General features: G+C 42.2%; 1 protein-coding gene across 2 annotated transcripts in view; it reads left to right on the top strand.

Moving 5' to 3' along the window:
- LOC111871129 overlaps nucleotides 1-17,707 on the top strand; it is a 60,648-nt gene that overhangs the window by 22,451 nt on the left and 20,490 nt on the right. For both annotated transcript variants that reach the window (XM_023863980.2, XM_023863978.2), the window contains exon 2: nucleotides 16,327-16,641. In XM_023863980.2, coding sequence (XP_023719748.1) covers nucleotides 16,327-16,641 — 315 coding nt within the window. The remainder of the gene's footprint in view (nucleotides 1-16,326; nucleotides 16,642-17,707) is intronic.

Genomic DNA, 17,707 nt, shown 5'->3' with positions numbered 1-17,707 from the left:
GACGCGTCCCCCCTCAGACCCCCGGCCACCCTTGCCCGGCACCCTGTGCCGGTCACGGTAGCCTCTCTGACGAGAGGACGGGTCTGCCTTTTGAGTCCGATCTAATTCCAGGTACAGACTCGTTGTCAAGACTCTGCACAGACAACACAGAAAACTTCTATTGTTGTATAGACATGTTACCACGCAATGGACTCTTTACCAAGAATCTGTCTTCGCGGGAATGTGTTTATCGCGCCGTTGCCTAGCAATGCGTCACATTGCTCCGCCCTTAAGGCTTTTCAACCCGAATAGCCTATCGATGTGCCACTGTTCATATTTATTATCAATATAATCTCGTAGTTGGACTGCTATACCAGCGTTTCTGAGGAATCCAAACCCCTACTTTCTTCAACTTTTACCAGACTTTATGGTGTCATCACCCAGGTAACCGCAATATCAGTATTCATATACACTTATCTGGTAAACACGGAACAAGGGAAGTGAAGGTAAAAGTCAGCGGAAGAACACAGTATGAATAATGCATTAGGTGTTGACAAATCCCAGAGAATAAGTCTTCCAGCACGCATGGACGGGCCAAGAATATACAACTTTATTGTTATTCATCTGCAACTTCCAGAAGTTATGCTGTGACGCAGATCAGTGTTCTGTACCATTTACTCGAGTGGTTCACACGCTGACAGTTGGTCATGCGTGATGACAACTACAGGAAATGTCCGAATAGGGATAATTCCACCCCTGTAGCAAGCTGACAACAGAGGGCTGTGACTGGGGATATATCCAGACCGCAGTGTTAGTCACTCAGTGCAAGCAGGAAACGAAGAATTTACAGTATTTGAGCACGCAGTATTTGAGTAGCTAAACCCGGAGTGTGACATGTCGCAGATGCGAACACCACTGTCACAGATACACACCAGAATTCCATCACTAGCAAGTTAGGTTTGGTTAGGCTAGGTTAAGTTGCTTTTGGGGCAAGCGGTAGCGTACTTCTTTAAGGCATTTATTGACCACTTACAGTTCCTAACTACTAGTACAAGTAACAATAACACCATCGCCAATTCACACGTTCTGCAGTTCACTACAGCACGTACTAAATCTTCTCAGTCTGCTGTGTCTTGACCAGTCGTTGTCTTGTAACGGCTTCCAACGGCGGATCTTCCCGTTAACTCCGGCTACAGCTACCAGCTTCTGACAGCAACAGTGCACAACGACTGAACAGCACTTCTCTGAATAACTCTTCACTGCATTCAGCGGGGCTCTCACTGATTGTCTTGCTTGTAATATCTAGGCACGGATCGCACAGAAAACACCGTTAGCGTTTACGTGCCGTTGCCTAGTAACAGCCGTTGTGTAATTGTTGCCGAGCAACGGGTCTACATGCCACGATATTTTGAAGTCTAGAATATTTGAAATGTCCTGCGTAGGTAAAGGTCTCGCCGTGGTCTGGTCAGCAGTCGAAGGAGTCCTGCCAACTGTTAGCAAGATTGATATTCTGAAGGGGAAGTATATGAAGGTCGTACAAGGCTCTAACCATTCAGTATTAGGAATGTGTTGTCCTCATCACTCGCGTGCAGCATGTCATATTAAACTCGGACATTCTTTCAGACACTCTGCATACAAGCCCGTGCCATCAACGTCGGCCCACGAATTAGAGGTGCATGTGTATGCCATTCTGGGATTGGCTAAGCCACTGGCACTCGTAACCCAGTTTCAGTAGTTTATATTCTGGTCGTATGAGTTATGGCGCTGTCTAATAAGGAAGTTACCACCATTTCAGAGGAACCGTTTGCAACCATCATCAGGGTAGAAGTGAAGATGATGGCATCATGTAGTAACCATCCTTGAGACTACAAGCTGTCTGACAACAAAGACCTCATTCTAAATCATTGCAGCCTTAAAAGCTTGAAATCTTGTAGTCCTATAGAACCTTACTGGCTTACCATAGTAATTCCTGAGAAGATAAGGAATTATACGTTGGAATAGGCCACTAGTTTCTGCACCTCATTCAGGAATGAGATATTGGAATACATGACCTCCCCATTCAGGGATGAGATATTGGAATAGGCCATGACCTTCTGCTCCCCATCCAGGAATGAGATAATGGAATACATGACCTGCTCCCCATCCAGGGATGAGTTATTGGAATAGGCCATGGCTTCTGCTCCCCATCCAGTGATGAAATATTGGAATAGGTCACGACCTTCTGCTCCCCATCCAGGAATGAGATATTGGAATACATGACCTCCCCATTCAGGGATGAGATATTGGAATAGGCCATGAGTTTCTGCACCCCCTTCAGGGATGAGATATTGGAATAGGCCATGAGTTTCTGCACCCCCTTCAGGGATGAGATATTGGAATAGGCCATGAGTTTCTGCACCCCCTTCAGGGATGAGATATTGGAATAGGCCATGAGTTTCTGCACCCCCTTCAGGGATGAGATATTGGAATAGGCCATGAGTTTCTGCACCCCCTTCAGGGATGAGATATTGGAATAGGCCATGAGTTTCTGCACCCCCTTCAGGGATGAGATATTGGAATAGGCCATGAGTTTCTGCACCCCCTTCAGGGATGAGATATTGGAATAGGCCATGAGTTTCTGCACCCCCTTCAGGGATGAGATATTGGAATAGGCCATGAGTTTCTGCACCCCCTTCAGGGATGAGATATTGGAATAGGCCATGAGTTTCTGCACCCCTTTCAGGGATGAAATATTGGAATAGGCCATGAGTTTCTGCACCCCCTTCAGGGATGAGATATTGGAATAGGCCATGAGTTTCTGCACCCCTTTCAGGGATGAAATATTGGAATAGGCCATGAGTTTCTGCACCCCCTTCAGGGATGAGATATTGGAATAGGCCATGAGTTTCTGCACCCCCTTCAGGCATGAGATAGTGGAATGGGCCATGAGTTTCTGCACCTCATTCAGGAATGAGATATTGGAATTCGCCACGACCATCTGCGCCCCATTCCTTGTAGTTTGTCGTGGAGACTTTCATTTGATTAGGTTGCAAGTAACTTCTGAGTGTGATAAAGTGTCGTTCAGAGCAATTAGAAACATCGTTAAAATTGAAAGTCTGCGGATTTTCACCCTTATCTTTTTATGCACATATGGCATAAACTGCAGTCGTAATCCGGACTTAAGACTTAATGGTTTTCCGAAAGAGGATCCTGAGTTGAATTCGTTATGATATGGGACGTGTGGGGTTAGTATCCTTGAGCTCAAAAATCAGACCCATCTGTAGAAATTCTAATACCCATTACATAATATTGTCACGCGTTAGTTGTTTGTGCGTGACTTATAAGAAGGGTTCAGGATTGCATGATTGGATTTATTGCACCTTATTACGTACATTCACACAACTCGAGACTACAGGAAATTACAGCGCTGTCGCTGATCTACACACTTTACAGTTCACTGTTACACATGCACTAGGATTCTCAGGCTTCAGTAGTCGTATCCTGGCAACGGATTTCCACACATTAATTTAATAGTCTCATTTTAACTTCAGCACACCTGAATTTTTCTTTGCATAGTCTTAATTCCTTTCTTGCCATTTCTTCTCAGTCACCTTCGGCTGCCATCTCCAGAACTCGACCAAATTCTTGACAAAACTAACATAAACGATCTTCTTTGTCCCTTTATAATATCTCGGCCCCGACCACACAGAGAACACAACCTCTCTGTTGCTGAGAAGATATGTTCACTGATCCGTTGATTAGCAGTGGACGTCCTGTTGTTGCGTGCGTACGCTTCCGCGGGAATGTGTTTACCGACTCGTTGCCTGGCAATGGGTCTATAAGACACAATATTTGTATTGTTTTTATTGTTAATGAAAGGATTTGTAATAACAGTATTAAAATAAGTACATGAATTATTCAAATTAATATTGGGGCAAGAAATTTATCTCTTCTCCACGGCTTCCAGACCTGCATTGGGTCCTATCCAGACTCCTGTCCAGGGGGTACCTGGGGCTCCTTCCCGGGAGATAAATTGTGATTGGGGGGGGGGGGTTGAAGCTGACAACTCATCTTCCCCTAATACCGAGGTTAAGATATGTGTATACTATACTTCCACTCCCACATACGTCTTCACTGCATGGCCCTTAATTAATTACGCAATTGGGGTAGCTTTTGTCTTCTGCTCTACTGTCTAAAAACATAAAAATTAGAACGTAAAAAACTATAATTTTGCTTGTGGTTATCTATGGGTGTGAAACTTGGTCTCTGAGTTTAAGGGAGGAACATAGACTGAGAGCGTTTGAGAACAGGGTGTTGAGAAGAATATTTGGACCGAAGAGAGATGAAGTGACAGGAGGTTAGAGAAAACACGCATAATGAGGAGCTTCATAACGTGTTTCTTCGGGAAGTACAATTAAAATGGTGAAATCAAGGAGAATGGGATGAGCAGGGAATGTAGCACGAATTGGGGCGAAGAGGAATGTATATAGGATATTGGTGCGAAAGTCAGAAGAAAAGAGACCACTAGGAGAACAAGTCATAGTGGGTGGACAATATTAAAATGAATCTTAGAGAGATAGGATGGGGTGGTATGGACTGGATCGATCTTGCTCAGGATAGATACCAGTAGAGTCCTCTAGTGAAAACGGTAATGAACCTTCGGGTTCCATAAAATGCTGGGAGGTTCTTGAATAGCTGCACAATTGGCGGCTTCTCAAGAAGTCTCAGCTCCATGAAGTTAGTTTAGTTTATTAGTTACAAACAATTCATAATTTTTCAACATGGGAATTTTTGTAAGGGAGTGGTGGAAGGAGGTGGGAATAGAAATTTTCGGTGTAAGTCCGAAATTCGAGTTTCGAGTCATAAGGACAAGGATTCATAGCGAAAACTACTGAATATTAATTTAATGTGTTCATAAGTCGAGCTATGCCTCCACGTTTTTCATATTTTCGCTTCGAAATTCTGTAAGCAGAACTTTCAAATCTACGCCGTACTGTGTTAAGGCGACGTTGGCAATATCTCGAAGTACCCAGACTGGTTAAATTTCTACTTCTGAAAAACAAAAGTAAACAAACCTGGCTTTGTCTATAACCGGCAACACACCGAGAGTTCTCGGAATGTCCCACTGTGGAACGTATTACCTAATCATGACGCGCCAGTCAGAACGGATCACATCTCAGCTAGCCAATTGCGTTTACTTATTGTAGTCACGACACGATGACGTGGCATGAAACTTGGACGTGTGAATTATGTAAGGCCGGATACACGCATGCAGATTCTAGTGAACGCATCTGAGGTGCGACTTCAATGTTACGGCGTTCACATGTTTACATTGTGAACATTCGGTTGAAGAGGTTGCATGTTCACAGCTATTGGTCGGAACATGTCACCTCTACAGGTAGCTTGCGCAGTTTTTGTGTTCACAAACCGCATTTTGTCACAGAAACGAAGAGACGGACGTTGGTTGCAAACAGTTTTGTAGAAGCGGATCTGTGTGGAAGGATGCGAGTTAGCGAATTTGAAGTTTTAGTAAATTAATTTTTTCACCCATTTATTATTATTATTATTATTATTATTGTTATTATTATTATTATTATTATTATTAATCTGCAGCAACTGCAATAAATGTATATGTTTAATGAGTACCGTCTCGCGAAGGAGTTATGCCTAGTGGCATAATCCATATACTTATGTTTTTGTTCACTTATATGTCATTTAAATGTTTGTTTCGGGGTTTTACTGAGATCTATCCGGTACAGTTAGGACGGTGTATCTTTTCAGTCTGTGTGTAGCTTCGCTGTTGTCTAGTAGGTTCACTGCTACTGCATTAGTGTGGTTTTGTAATTTCCTTAAGTATTTGGGATTCCACTTTTTATTTCACTGAGAAATGTGCTAATTTGTAGATCTTCTTGGATCCTGTGGTTGTTTATGTACTACCAAGCTGCGTTCAGAATGGATCGGAGAGTCTTGGATTGAAAGCCCTGGAGGATTTCGATGTTGGAATTGGAGGCTGTCACCAGTATATTTTGAATTCCTAATTCACTTAATCAGTCCGAAAATTACGAAGAAGGTTGACACACAGAGCTGCTATTCAATTTTCAATTGGCTAATGCTCGTGGAAACTTGTGCACACCTGCTCTAATGGTGTAATGTTAAAATCCTTTGATGCTCGCTGGAAAGCCGGCAGCAGCGTGGGTCGACCACGCCTTGAACCGAAGAAATGCGAATGACACAGTAACACAGTACCCACTAAACACTGTTACATTACGGCAGAATGCGCAAGCGTGATTCCGGCTTAAGGCGAAAGAATGAAGTTCCACAAGAAATTATATTGTGACATCGATCCACTGCTAGGCAACGACCCGATAGACACATTCTCGCGGAGACACATTCTTGGTAAACAGCCCGTTAGGTAAGGCCTACAGCAATATGCGGTAACGAATAAGCAGGCAACAGTGGGATCACTTCAGTTGCTATTCAACTCGCTGTAAATACAACAATAGAGAAAGAGGTGTTTTCTGTATGGTTCGCATATATCCATTGCTGGCAACGGGTATGTTTTCTATGGGTCAGCCTCGAGACTATATAAGTAGTCGAATCATAAATCAGAAGGCACGAGTTTATAGCTGCGTGACTAATAATAACGGATTCTATTGTAAATCACTCATAGTCACAATCAATTACAACAGGTCATAGTCAGTCTTCAGCCGATACCTTCTTGCATGGCTGCCGAGGACTCGCCCCGTTCTCTTCTTCGTTCTATGACTGACTTCTGAGTTTCAAGTCCAAGTGTTATATTACGACCGACGGTCAGTCGTAGGAGGCGACGAAAAGGGAAGTCTCGAATCTGAGACAGTAAAATATGGTTACGAGTCCCACGGGACTCGGACTCGAAAATCACTGCACTGGCGAGGGCCAGCAGCAATTGTAAAGAACGGACCCGTCCTCTCATCAGAGAGACAACAAACCCGTAAGTGTCTGGCAGCAATAAAAATCTTGTCCTAAGCTACAGATGGGTGCTTTATTCCAGATAGACAGGCCGACTGACCCTCGGTGGTCGTAACATAAGACTCAACTCAGAAAGAAGTCAGTCGTAGAACGAAAATGAGAATGTAGCGAGTCATATGGAGTCAATGAAGAAGGTTTCGGCTGAAGATTGATTTGAGCTGTTGTAATTGGTTGTGATTACGAGTGATTGTACAAGATGTTAATAAATCTAATCATCCAATCCGGAGCCGGTTATTATCAGTCACGCAGCCATAAACTCGTGACGATATAATTCGTGGAATTAATATTGATTGGGCAGTTAGAATATAATTTTGAAATGTATTAATCTTCACGTTGCATTTTGGTTTTAACTTCTTCAGTTTCCATCCCCGGTCAGTCAGTCCTCTGCATATCTACAGCAATAGTGTCCCACATGGCCTCGCGAGTTGCGAAGGGAGAATACGATTCCAGTTCTCACCGATTGAGCTGATAGCTTAATTAAAATATATAATTTACTCTGCTCTAGGCATGCACAACTCTGCACTGTCACTAAAGTAGGCTTCCCGCGTGATTTGCATGATTTATTACGGAATAGGTTGTTTACGCCTGACAAAAAAAAATCGCAGTGCAGGTGAAAGCGATCTCTCCCTCTGCCTATTTTTCTCTACATGAGTGACGAAAGCCACTAAATGTAGCTAACTTCATATTCGATCCATCAGTCCGGAATATAATGTGACATGTCAATGCATTTCCAGGTAACTGCTCTATGAACACCTCGCGATACGCAAACTCAACAATAGAACGAATGTTTAGAGCTCGTTGCTAAGCAACAGTCAGAACGCCAGTGGACTTGCGAGATAGCTATCACGTGTTTTCTGTGTGGTCTGCGCCATGCAACAATATAGGGGCTGTGTTTTCTGTGCGTGGTCCGTGCCGAGAGGACTTGAGAGAATACTGGAATGGCAGTTGACTGGACTTGAGTTCCGAAGTTCCAAGTGAACAGCAATGTGGCCAGAAGAAGAATTAGAAAACTTGGTGTGTGACGTTACATGTGGTATAGTTACAGTAATCTTGAGAGTGTAAGAACTAATTGTAGTACGACTATTGAAGATCCAATAAACCGATTCACCAATTCAAACCCGCGTCTTAGTCACTGAAGTAGATGGAAAGAGTCCAGTTGGAAGACAAAGGCGTAGGAGGGTGGACATTATTAAAATGGATCCTAGAGAGATAGGATGGGATGGTATGGACTGGATCGATCTGGCTCAGGATAGGGACCAGTGGAGGGCTCTTGTGAACACGGTAATGAACCTTCTGGTTCCATAAAATGCTGGGAAGTTCTTGAGTAGTTCTCAAAAAGGGCTCAGCTCCATGAGTGAGTGAGTGAGTGAGTGTTTAAGGTTCCCAGGCAGTGCCTCTCGTCCATCGGGTGGAGGCGCGTTTGACAAAAGTTGAAGCTTCAGGAAGCGAAAAGGTAAGGAGAAGGTGAACTGGGGTTTGATTGCGCATGGTCAGAATTAATTTTTATACCAACTTTGGAGGGGCTGCACTGTAGTAAAATTTTGATCTAACACTGGGAGGAATACTTTAGGACGAAATTTTGATGTTATCATTGGGAGGACTGCATGTGAAACAAACAGCGCAACTGAACATTTGATCTATGACCGAGGAAAACCACGGATAAACTTAATAAATTTTGCCTGTTGCAGGACCTGCGGAGAATGAGGGCTTTTCCAAATTAGCACGCCCAATTCGCTTTCCGAGGAGGCATGCTACTGAAATCACAGTTCCGTACAGCCGGTATATCCACGATACTGTGCCTGTCGGCTGTCTGCTTACTTCTCCTCGCGAGTTGCGGATAGGCGTTTTTATTACCGTCAGTAAATTAGGTTACGAGGAGTGGGGGCATGTTGACACACGTCACCGCCTCTTTTCATGCATAGAAATTGTAGCTATTGTTCTTCACAGTGCATGCTCTATGCCTCACTTAGCCGTTTTCGAAGAACTGACAAATTAACACAGAGGGAGAACATTTAAATACACGATTTCTCCTGAACATATTCATAACCTTTGTGACAAAGAATTTCATATTGTTAAACTGTTTTAACATTGAAACGTGCCCTCGCATAACATTACTCTGGCGTATTGTTCATTACGAACATTCTTGCTGAAAGGGATAGATATCCTTTCGGTTTTCCGTAGAATCAAACTTATGATTCTAAATTACTATCGGGGTTTCCGTGGTCTCTGAATTTCAAGCCGGACAAAACAAAATGAAACTGCTCACGGAATAAGAAAACGCAATTCAGAAAGTTTCATTGCTATAGAAGCAATGCTGCACAATGCTAAACAACTTCAGCATGCGCGCCTTTCTTGACACGCAAGATGTCCGAGCTTCCTGAATTCGATCTACGTCTTCCTGCGAAGTGCTCGGTCTTCCGGTTCCTCTTCGGTGCAGAACCATACCAGTCTCTTGAAACTGCTTTATCCAATGTCAGATAAAATATCTGAAGGTGGAACTTTTCCATATGGAATTCTGTAACGAAGTTGCGTTTTGATAACGGACTTCGTTTCGAAAATACCAGAGTATGCACATTGCTTTTACTTTAACTGTCGCCATTTTGAGATATGACGTCATATTTTCTTCCAGTCATCAATGTGGCGAGTACGTCATAGCTAAACAAAACTTTATGAGTTATACTTTAATATTCCATGAACAATTTTGTTTTAATTTCATTTTGAAAATATAGGTCACGGAAACTCTTACAGTAATCTAGAATCACTTTGTTAAGTCTTCAGAGGTTTTCTCAACGGAATCGAAACCCGTACGTAGATGGTTTCTCAGGGAGTCATGCCTTTTTCGACAGGACTGGCATTACCGGCGATCGGGTGCTTGCTTTTTCGCTGCGTCAAGAGAGACATTGTAACTGACATGAAGGCGCTAAGGGCAAGAGGCCTCAGAGAAGTGTATTTTTCTTAAGGTGGTCTGTGTGGGGGTAAAGCGCGACCGGCGCGTAAGTCTGACAGCCTCACCGCAATCTGTGAGCTGATTGTCTAGAAAATGTGGGAGCCTCAACCTCTCACAACCCTATACGTCTACGAACCGCCTCTGTGGTCGAGTGGTCAGAGTTCCTGGCTACAGATCCAGAGGTCCCGGGTTTCATTCCCAGCGGTACCAGATTTTCTGAGAAGTAGTGGATCTGGAACGCGTTACACTCAGCCTCGTGAGGACAATTGAGTGGCTATTTCAAGGGAATAGCGTCTCTGGTCTATAAACCCGAAATTAACGGCCACGGTGTCCATTGCGTTGACCACGCGACACCCTCTATCCGCTAAAAGTTGGCACTAACTTTGCCGACAAGCGGCGGTCGCTCGGTCGGTATAGTTCGCTTGCGGACTAAAACTACGAAGTTTGTTTTGTTTGTTACGGGCGTCTGCGGCCTGTTTCAGGAGTAGCTTTACCTTTACAGGCAGGGAAATTAAGTGTTCTAGCAGATAAAGTTTTGCATAGGACTCACGTTAGCCTACCTTGAAGGGGGGAGGAAATTCATTCCCATAAAAATATGAGAGCGTATCCTGAATTGCGGTTGGGAAATTACGAGCCCAAAATACTTTACAACCACAGCCAGTCGAGCAAGACCCATCAGTGAAGCCGTGGCTGAAATGTTTCTGCTGATGGATTCATGATCGGACATTTGTTTAAGAATTGCTTCGCTTCCCGTGGGGGATCTGCGGCCTGGCAAGGCGAGTGCATTTACACAGGAAGGAGAAGCACACAGCAGTGGAGGGCGCCTAAGTAACGGGGCGGTGTATTGACATCGACCTCTCGATCTGAGCCGTGCTTTATACATTTCCTCAAGGATGTTACAGTGAAAGATTAATTAAGGAAATGAATTTATCTACGAGAATTAGGTTCCAGTAAATAAATATTATCACCAGGGCCCGGATTTTGATGACATGTCATCTTTTTTTCCTTGTATCCTATGCGATGCTCTTAAATATATAAATTTCGGATATGAGCTGCTGGTTACATAAATGTAAATTTTATAGGTAATTTTTTGTCATTTTTTGGTTTAAGGTCATTTTTTGGTAAATTTTTGGACTTTTAAGGTTATTTCTTGTCATTTTTGGCCATTTTAGGGAATTTTTCTTCATGTTTTCTGAAATGTGAATAATATGGGAGCGAAGTATTCTTTCTTTTCTCCTTTAGGTCATTTTTCTGGATTTTTTCGGTCATTTTTTAAATAGTTTCAGGTCATCAAAATCCGGGCCCTGATTATCGCCATCAAGTATACGTATAAGCATCCTGTTGCATGTATTCAACCTTGCTTACTTACAATTTTCCGTCAATAGCGCAAGTGTTTATTTCTTCTTTCACGTTTGTTTTCGCTATTAACACAACATGTTTCGGCCCCAAAGGATCATCCTCAAGTGTCTAATTATGCCAAATCTGCTACACTGCAATGAGTATTGTCCATTCCACACCCGCGTAACTGAAGATTTCGTAATTAAAATGTTACAATTGAACTCAACTCTTGTGCGTTAAATCTTATATGTTACAGAAAACACCGCTTCCTCTATTGTTGCATGTTGATTCACTGCTGCAGAGATGTGTTTACCACACCACTGCCTAGCAACGCGAGCGACTCGGACCTCAGGAAACATCGCTGTTCTATTGTTGTGGCCGCGTTCGTTTCCGCGGGAGTGTGTTTACCTAGCCGTTGCCTAGCAATGAACAGTTCCGGATTTCAGGTAGTTTATGTGTAGGAGTGGGCGTAAATAGGCAAGTAGGCAGGCAAGAGAACACGATGCAGCTGAGGGTGATAACGGCAGGAACTTGAACATCACAGGAACGAAATTAATTATAGCCTCCAGTTTTGTTAATTCATACTTATATTTGTCACTGTTTCTTTCACAGAACATAAGAAGAGGTCACGACGCACACCTTAACTAATTGGATAAGTTTTTAATTAATAAATTTAGTTCTTAATTTCCTAAATATTTCACAGCATTACAGTAAAGTATTTTATATTGTTTATTTATATTTATAAACGCTTTCAAATAGATTCTTTGTAACTTAGAGAACTGCTTTTCGTCTAATAAGGTACAAGGAGTGCAACACACCTGTACGGTTTCAGAATTTGACACGAAAGCTTTTTTCATAATTGGGTTTGCACATTGCCCTCCTGGTCCAAAATCTGGAGATGGCTTGTATCTTAACTCCAGAAATACAAATCTGTTGCGACACGGAAGAACGCACACCACTACTCACTGGCTGGAAATATTAAGCGAACCAGCTAGGCGCATATATATATATTGGTGGGAAAGCCAGAAAGAAAGAGACTACTGGGAAGACCAAGGCGTAGGTGGATGGACAATATTAAAATGGATCTTAGAGAGATAGGATGGGATGGACTGGATTGATCTGGCTCAGGATAGGGACCAGTGGAGGGCTCTTGTGAACACAGTAATGCACCTTCGGGTTCCATAAAATGCTGGGAAACTCTTGAGTAGCTGCAGAATTGGAGGCTCCTCCAGAAGGGCTCAGCTCCATGAGTAAGTAAGTAAGTATATTTATATAGATTATATACGATCATACATACGAACTGTTACTGATGATGAAAATAAAAGTTTGTTTGTATAGTGCTGTCATTTCTGTAACATTTCGAAAGCTGTCTGCTTCAGACACATCCCAATATATTCGCATTAATTAAGGTTGTATGGCTTCAGTCACTTTTCAAGGCTTGGGAAATGTTCCTTGCTACCTGTATGAGGTGAAGGTTAACCCACATTATGATACAAGAGATGTTGTTAATATGGAGGCTAATTTGATGCCCTGAGAAATGTTTGTACAAATTTCACATGTATAACCTTGTAGCATTGTACTCGAATGTTTCATGGATTAATTGTTGTGATTAGAATAGGGTCTATTATTATACTCACAGCTATATATTTTCCAGACGAAGGTTCTCATCCTTACTTCATACTTGGAATTTAATGCAGTTCTATCCACGTGACACGTGCGATGATACTGGCTGACTTCAACATGGATCTCTGACTTGGCTTGAAATTAACTGATAGAAATAATCAGACTGACTCCATGGAGCCCTTCTTGAGAAACCACCAATTGTGCAGCTACTCAAGACCTTCCCAGCATTTTATGGAAACCGAAAGTTTATTATCGTGTTCACAAGAGCCCTCCACTGGTCCCTATCCTGAGCCAGATGAATCCAATTCATACTATCCCATCCTATCTCTCTAAGATCCATTTTAATATTGTCCACCCACCTATGCCTTGGTCTTCCCAGTGGTCTCTTTCCTTCTGGCTCTCCCACCAATATCCTATATGCATTCCTCTTCTCCCCATTCGTACTACATGCCCCCTGCCCATCTCATCCTGCTTGACTTCATCGTTATAATTATATTTGGCGATGAGTACAAGTTATGAAGCTCCTCATTATGCAGTTTTATCCAACCTCCTGTCACTTCATCTCTCTTCGGTTCAAATATTCTCCTTAACACCCTGTTCTCAAACACCCTCAGTCTGTGTTCCTCCCTTAATGTCAGAGACCAAGCTTCGAAAGGAAGTATTTGTGACAAATTCGAGGAACTATCCTGGCATTTGCTTTGTGGGACAAAGCAAAATTACGAAAAACTTTAGTCAGCATATACCTTATCCTGACCGAGATTCGAACCGGGAATCTCTCCAACACTAGTCTAGAGTATTACAACTACACCAACCCTCCTCGTTAACACATTATGTTTCTGTAATTATCGTATTTACGTGTTGAAATTATTAGGGGACAGTTGGTATAGACAGGTGATCTAATTGAGGTACCATCCCGTCGTGTGGCTGAAGGAACTGAAGAAAGCCACGTAGAACCTCAGATATGATATACGGTATCTCGGTCGAGATTCTAACCGAGTATCTCTCGAATACTAATCTAGATCGTAACCGCTACAGCAGTGTGCTCGGAAACACATTTCTTTCACCTTTAATTACCAGTATTATATATGTATGTTGTCATTGTTACCAAATAAGGATTCCCTAGCTACCTGTGACGTTATTCTCAACGAATAATAGTTTAGCGTGTAGACCCATTTCTGAGTAACGGTCAGGAAACGACGCCCGTTGCTGGGACAGCGGATTCTAAATACATGGTGTTATGCTACCAGTTTCTGAGCAACGGCTCCATAAACAGGTTCCCGCTGCAACGGACACGATCGCAACAATAGAATAACTGGTGTTTTCTGTGTGGTACGTGGCGAGAAGTTATAGCCAAGACAGTTGGAGCATTGAGTTCAGTAGAGTTCTGTACGGAAGGCTGTGAGGATAAAACCTGAGTGCATGAAGCTGAAGACTCTCCACCGTTAGAAGCTGTTGCCAGGGAACGGCTGGTAAAGAGACAGCAGGCTGCAAAAGTCTAGCAGGTGCTGTGGTGATTTGTGAACTGTGGAGATGAGCGGTGGCGCTGTAAATACTTGTGGTTCCGAGTCTTGTGTATAAATGATCAGTAAATCCGAACCACGTCTGTAATCACCCCTAAATCGTGACAATATTTTGTAGAATTTTAAGGAACTCGAATGCATATTAATGTAATGGGCCCTGGAGACCAATTGGGTCTTTGAACCGATTGCCTAGAAAATGTGGGAGCCTCGACGTCTCACAATCTTATGGTCCTCCAAGGTCTGTTACATGGATAGAGTTTCACAGAACTGAAAATTTGTATATCTGTTCGGGAAGTAAAAGGAGCCAGGATAGTGTAGTCAGTATAGCGACTAGCTACGGGCTGGACGACCGAGGAGTTTGAGTTTCGGTAGGGTCAGGAATTTGCTCTTCTCCTCATCCCCCAGACCGACTCTAGGGCCCACCCAGCCTGCTCTCCAAACCGACAAGCCGTGCCATATCTTAGCTGCTAGTCAGACTTGTGAAGATTTTGAAGATATAGTTCTACACATTTTTAAACTCATAGTTAGATAGAGGTGAGTGGTCAGCTTCACGTTCCGGCCGCTTTAAGTCCGAGGAAAGATCCACCGTCCCAGTACACATTGGATAGGAACCTGGGGGTGCCACAGAACTGTGGAGAAAACATTCTTGTCTCTGTGGGTGAATCAAACTCCAGTTCTTCAGCCATCTAGCTCTTAGCTCAGTTTAGTCTAACAGCCTAGCAGACTATACTGACTAATACACTTTTCTAATGCCCATTTTAATATTATATGCCTATCCACACTGCCTACATGTCTCCAATGAAAGCAATTGAAAGGTGAAAATATCGTCAACATGAACCATCATAAAGAGCTTTGTGAGAAGTGTCACAGTGCTGAGAAAAGAATGGGAACATGTGACCACTATTTGAATGAAGTGATGAACACCTTCATACACGATTGTCATACAGTAATTATGTTCTAATACATCAGTAGTCACTACATAGCTTTCAGTTTTATGCACTGATTACAAGGGACTGAAGTGAAGCTTATTTACTGCCACTAGTACATATTTTCAAATTGAATTAAAAAGCTCTTTTAAAGAGTTCAATTTCAACATAGACACCAACATTTTCTGCATACTTTTTTTATCATTTGCAGTATATTTTGGACAGTAATGACAGTTGCCAATTAACAGATCTCTGAATGCAGAAGATACTTTTGCTGCCCCACACAACAGTATTGAACAAATTAGGGTTGCCAATCTAAATGACACTATTATTTCAGCAAATTTAAATGTTTATTGCAAACTTGAAGCAAGAGTTACTTGGGATGACAGGGGGTTTCCATTCATGTGTAAAGTATTATTCTGAGTACAGTTCTGTCTGGTAACCTGTCATTTGGATAGCTTTGAATTTTATTCAGACATACAGAAGACATCAATTCTTCTGAATGTGATGTTCACGCTCCCTGAGAATTCTAGTCATTGACATTAATTTCATATGGCAGTTCTTGTTGGCTTGTGGGTCAAAGAATATCTGCTTTTCATGGATTATCACCATTTTAAAGCTTGAATAACTATGAAATTTTATACATCTGTACAAATTATGATAAAAGAATTTTGTATTTTAAAGTTCTCAAGTTGCATTGCAGTGAACCATTGACATTATCTTTGTAAGTTGAATGTAGTAATTTGAATTTTATGATACTGTACTCTATGTATAATATTTTTAATAGCTTATACTTGTAAGTAAATTCTGTAATCAGAAGTAGCTCCTTCAGAGAGGACAACGTTTCTTCTGAAGTCACAGTGTTACAACTAACATGTTTTAACAATTAATTATGCTCACTTGTTACGAAAGTTTCAGTGGCAAAACTCAGTTTTTCCTTTAGAACACGGTAAACAAACACCTTATAAGCTAGCCTTTGTTGTGTCTCACTTTTCTTTGTTTTCAGGACAAAATCTAGGATTTATTGAAGTTCCACAAAACATCAGTGCTACAGTTGGAGAGTCACTGTTACTGAAGTGCAAAGCAAACTCTGTAGTAGAAGATTGTCGGTGGTCATGGCAATCACTTGAAGGTGGTCCTAATGGCACAGTGACATTGGTGAAAGAATACCCAGCATTTGGTGATGACAGGAACGATTGTAGTGTGAAGTTCAGTAGTTTATTGGCACAACAGCAAGGTTTTTGGATATGTGGAATTCGTGGCCCAGGGAGTAGCAGCTTCATAAATTCACCTCCTGCAAAGCTGGTACTTTACAATACAAGTAAGTTTATCATGTTCTTACCCTCTGAATGAAGAACAGAAACTCAGTTGTATATTAAAGTGATTTAAAGTGATTTGCCAGTAGTTCAATTATACTAAAAGGGGAGTTTAATTTGAAAGACATTATTGTTTTAGGTCTTGCAAATTGCTTTCTTTAACTAATTTAAAGAACAAAATTTGTAGCGCAGTAATTTTCTGTTAGAAAATTTATGTGACATGCTGTCTATGTTGAACACAATGACAGTGCTTTTAATGCCAGAAGTTTGTTATGCATTGTTGTGATTCTTTTGTTATAAATATAGAAATTAAAGTATATGCCCAGTTTAGGGGCCTCTGTAGTCTAGGGGTAACGTTCCCACTTCACGACTCAAGGTACACGGGTTCAAACCCGGCGGAGGTCATGGAATTTTTAACGGCGGAAAAATTCAGGGAACAAGTCCTGCGGGAGGGACTTGTAGATTTACGGCACGTAAAAAACCTTATGTCTCTAGGAGACCTCTGAGCTAAATTAGGCAAATTTTCCCGCCCAAGTAGTTTCCAATGCCTCCGGTAGATGGGGAAAGCATTAGGTACCACTGCCAGTAGAGGGCCGACCTCGCTGGCAGAAAGGGGCCGATAGCAAGCACAAGTACCGGTAGGGTATGGAGACAGTAGAAATTAAAGGGGGAAGCACAATGGACCAATAACTGGTCTAAGTGCATGGGGAAAACCCACGCCCTCCAATAATGAATGAATGAATAAATGAATATGCCCAGTTAATTTTCATTAAAAAGGACTCACAGTTGTCAGTACCTTCAGCCCATTTATATTGTCATGTGTTAATGACTAGACACGTGGTTTGGATTGATAGTTGGATTTATTGAATGACTACGACTCAAAAGTACAATTTTCACTAATCCACACACATAATACAAATGACTACAGCACACACTGTCTTCTAAGTCTGCTGTATCTCTGCTAGTCGTTGCTTGGTAGCAGCTACTAAAAATTAAGAGTCCTCTACTTCTGTGCTGAGGGCTAACCACTGACTCTTAACTGCTGACTCCCAACTCATGAATGACTGACTT

The sequence above is a fragment of the Cryptotermes secundus genome, unplaced genomic scaffold (genome assembly GCF_002891405.2).
Source record: "Cryptotermes secundus unplaced genomic scaffold, Csec_1.0 scaffold250, whole genome shotgun sequence".
Lineage (NCBI taxonomy): Eukaryota > Metazoa > Arthropoda > Insecta > Blattodea > Kalotermitidae > Cryptotermes > Cryptotermes secundus.
Note: the sequence above shows the minus strand (reverse complement) of the source record. Positions and strands in the feature narration are given on the sequence as shown.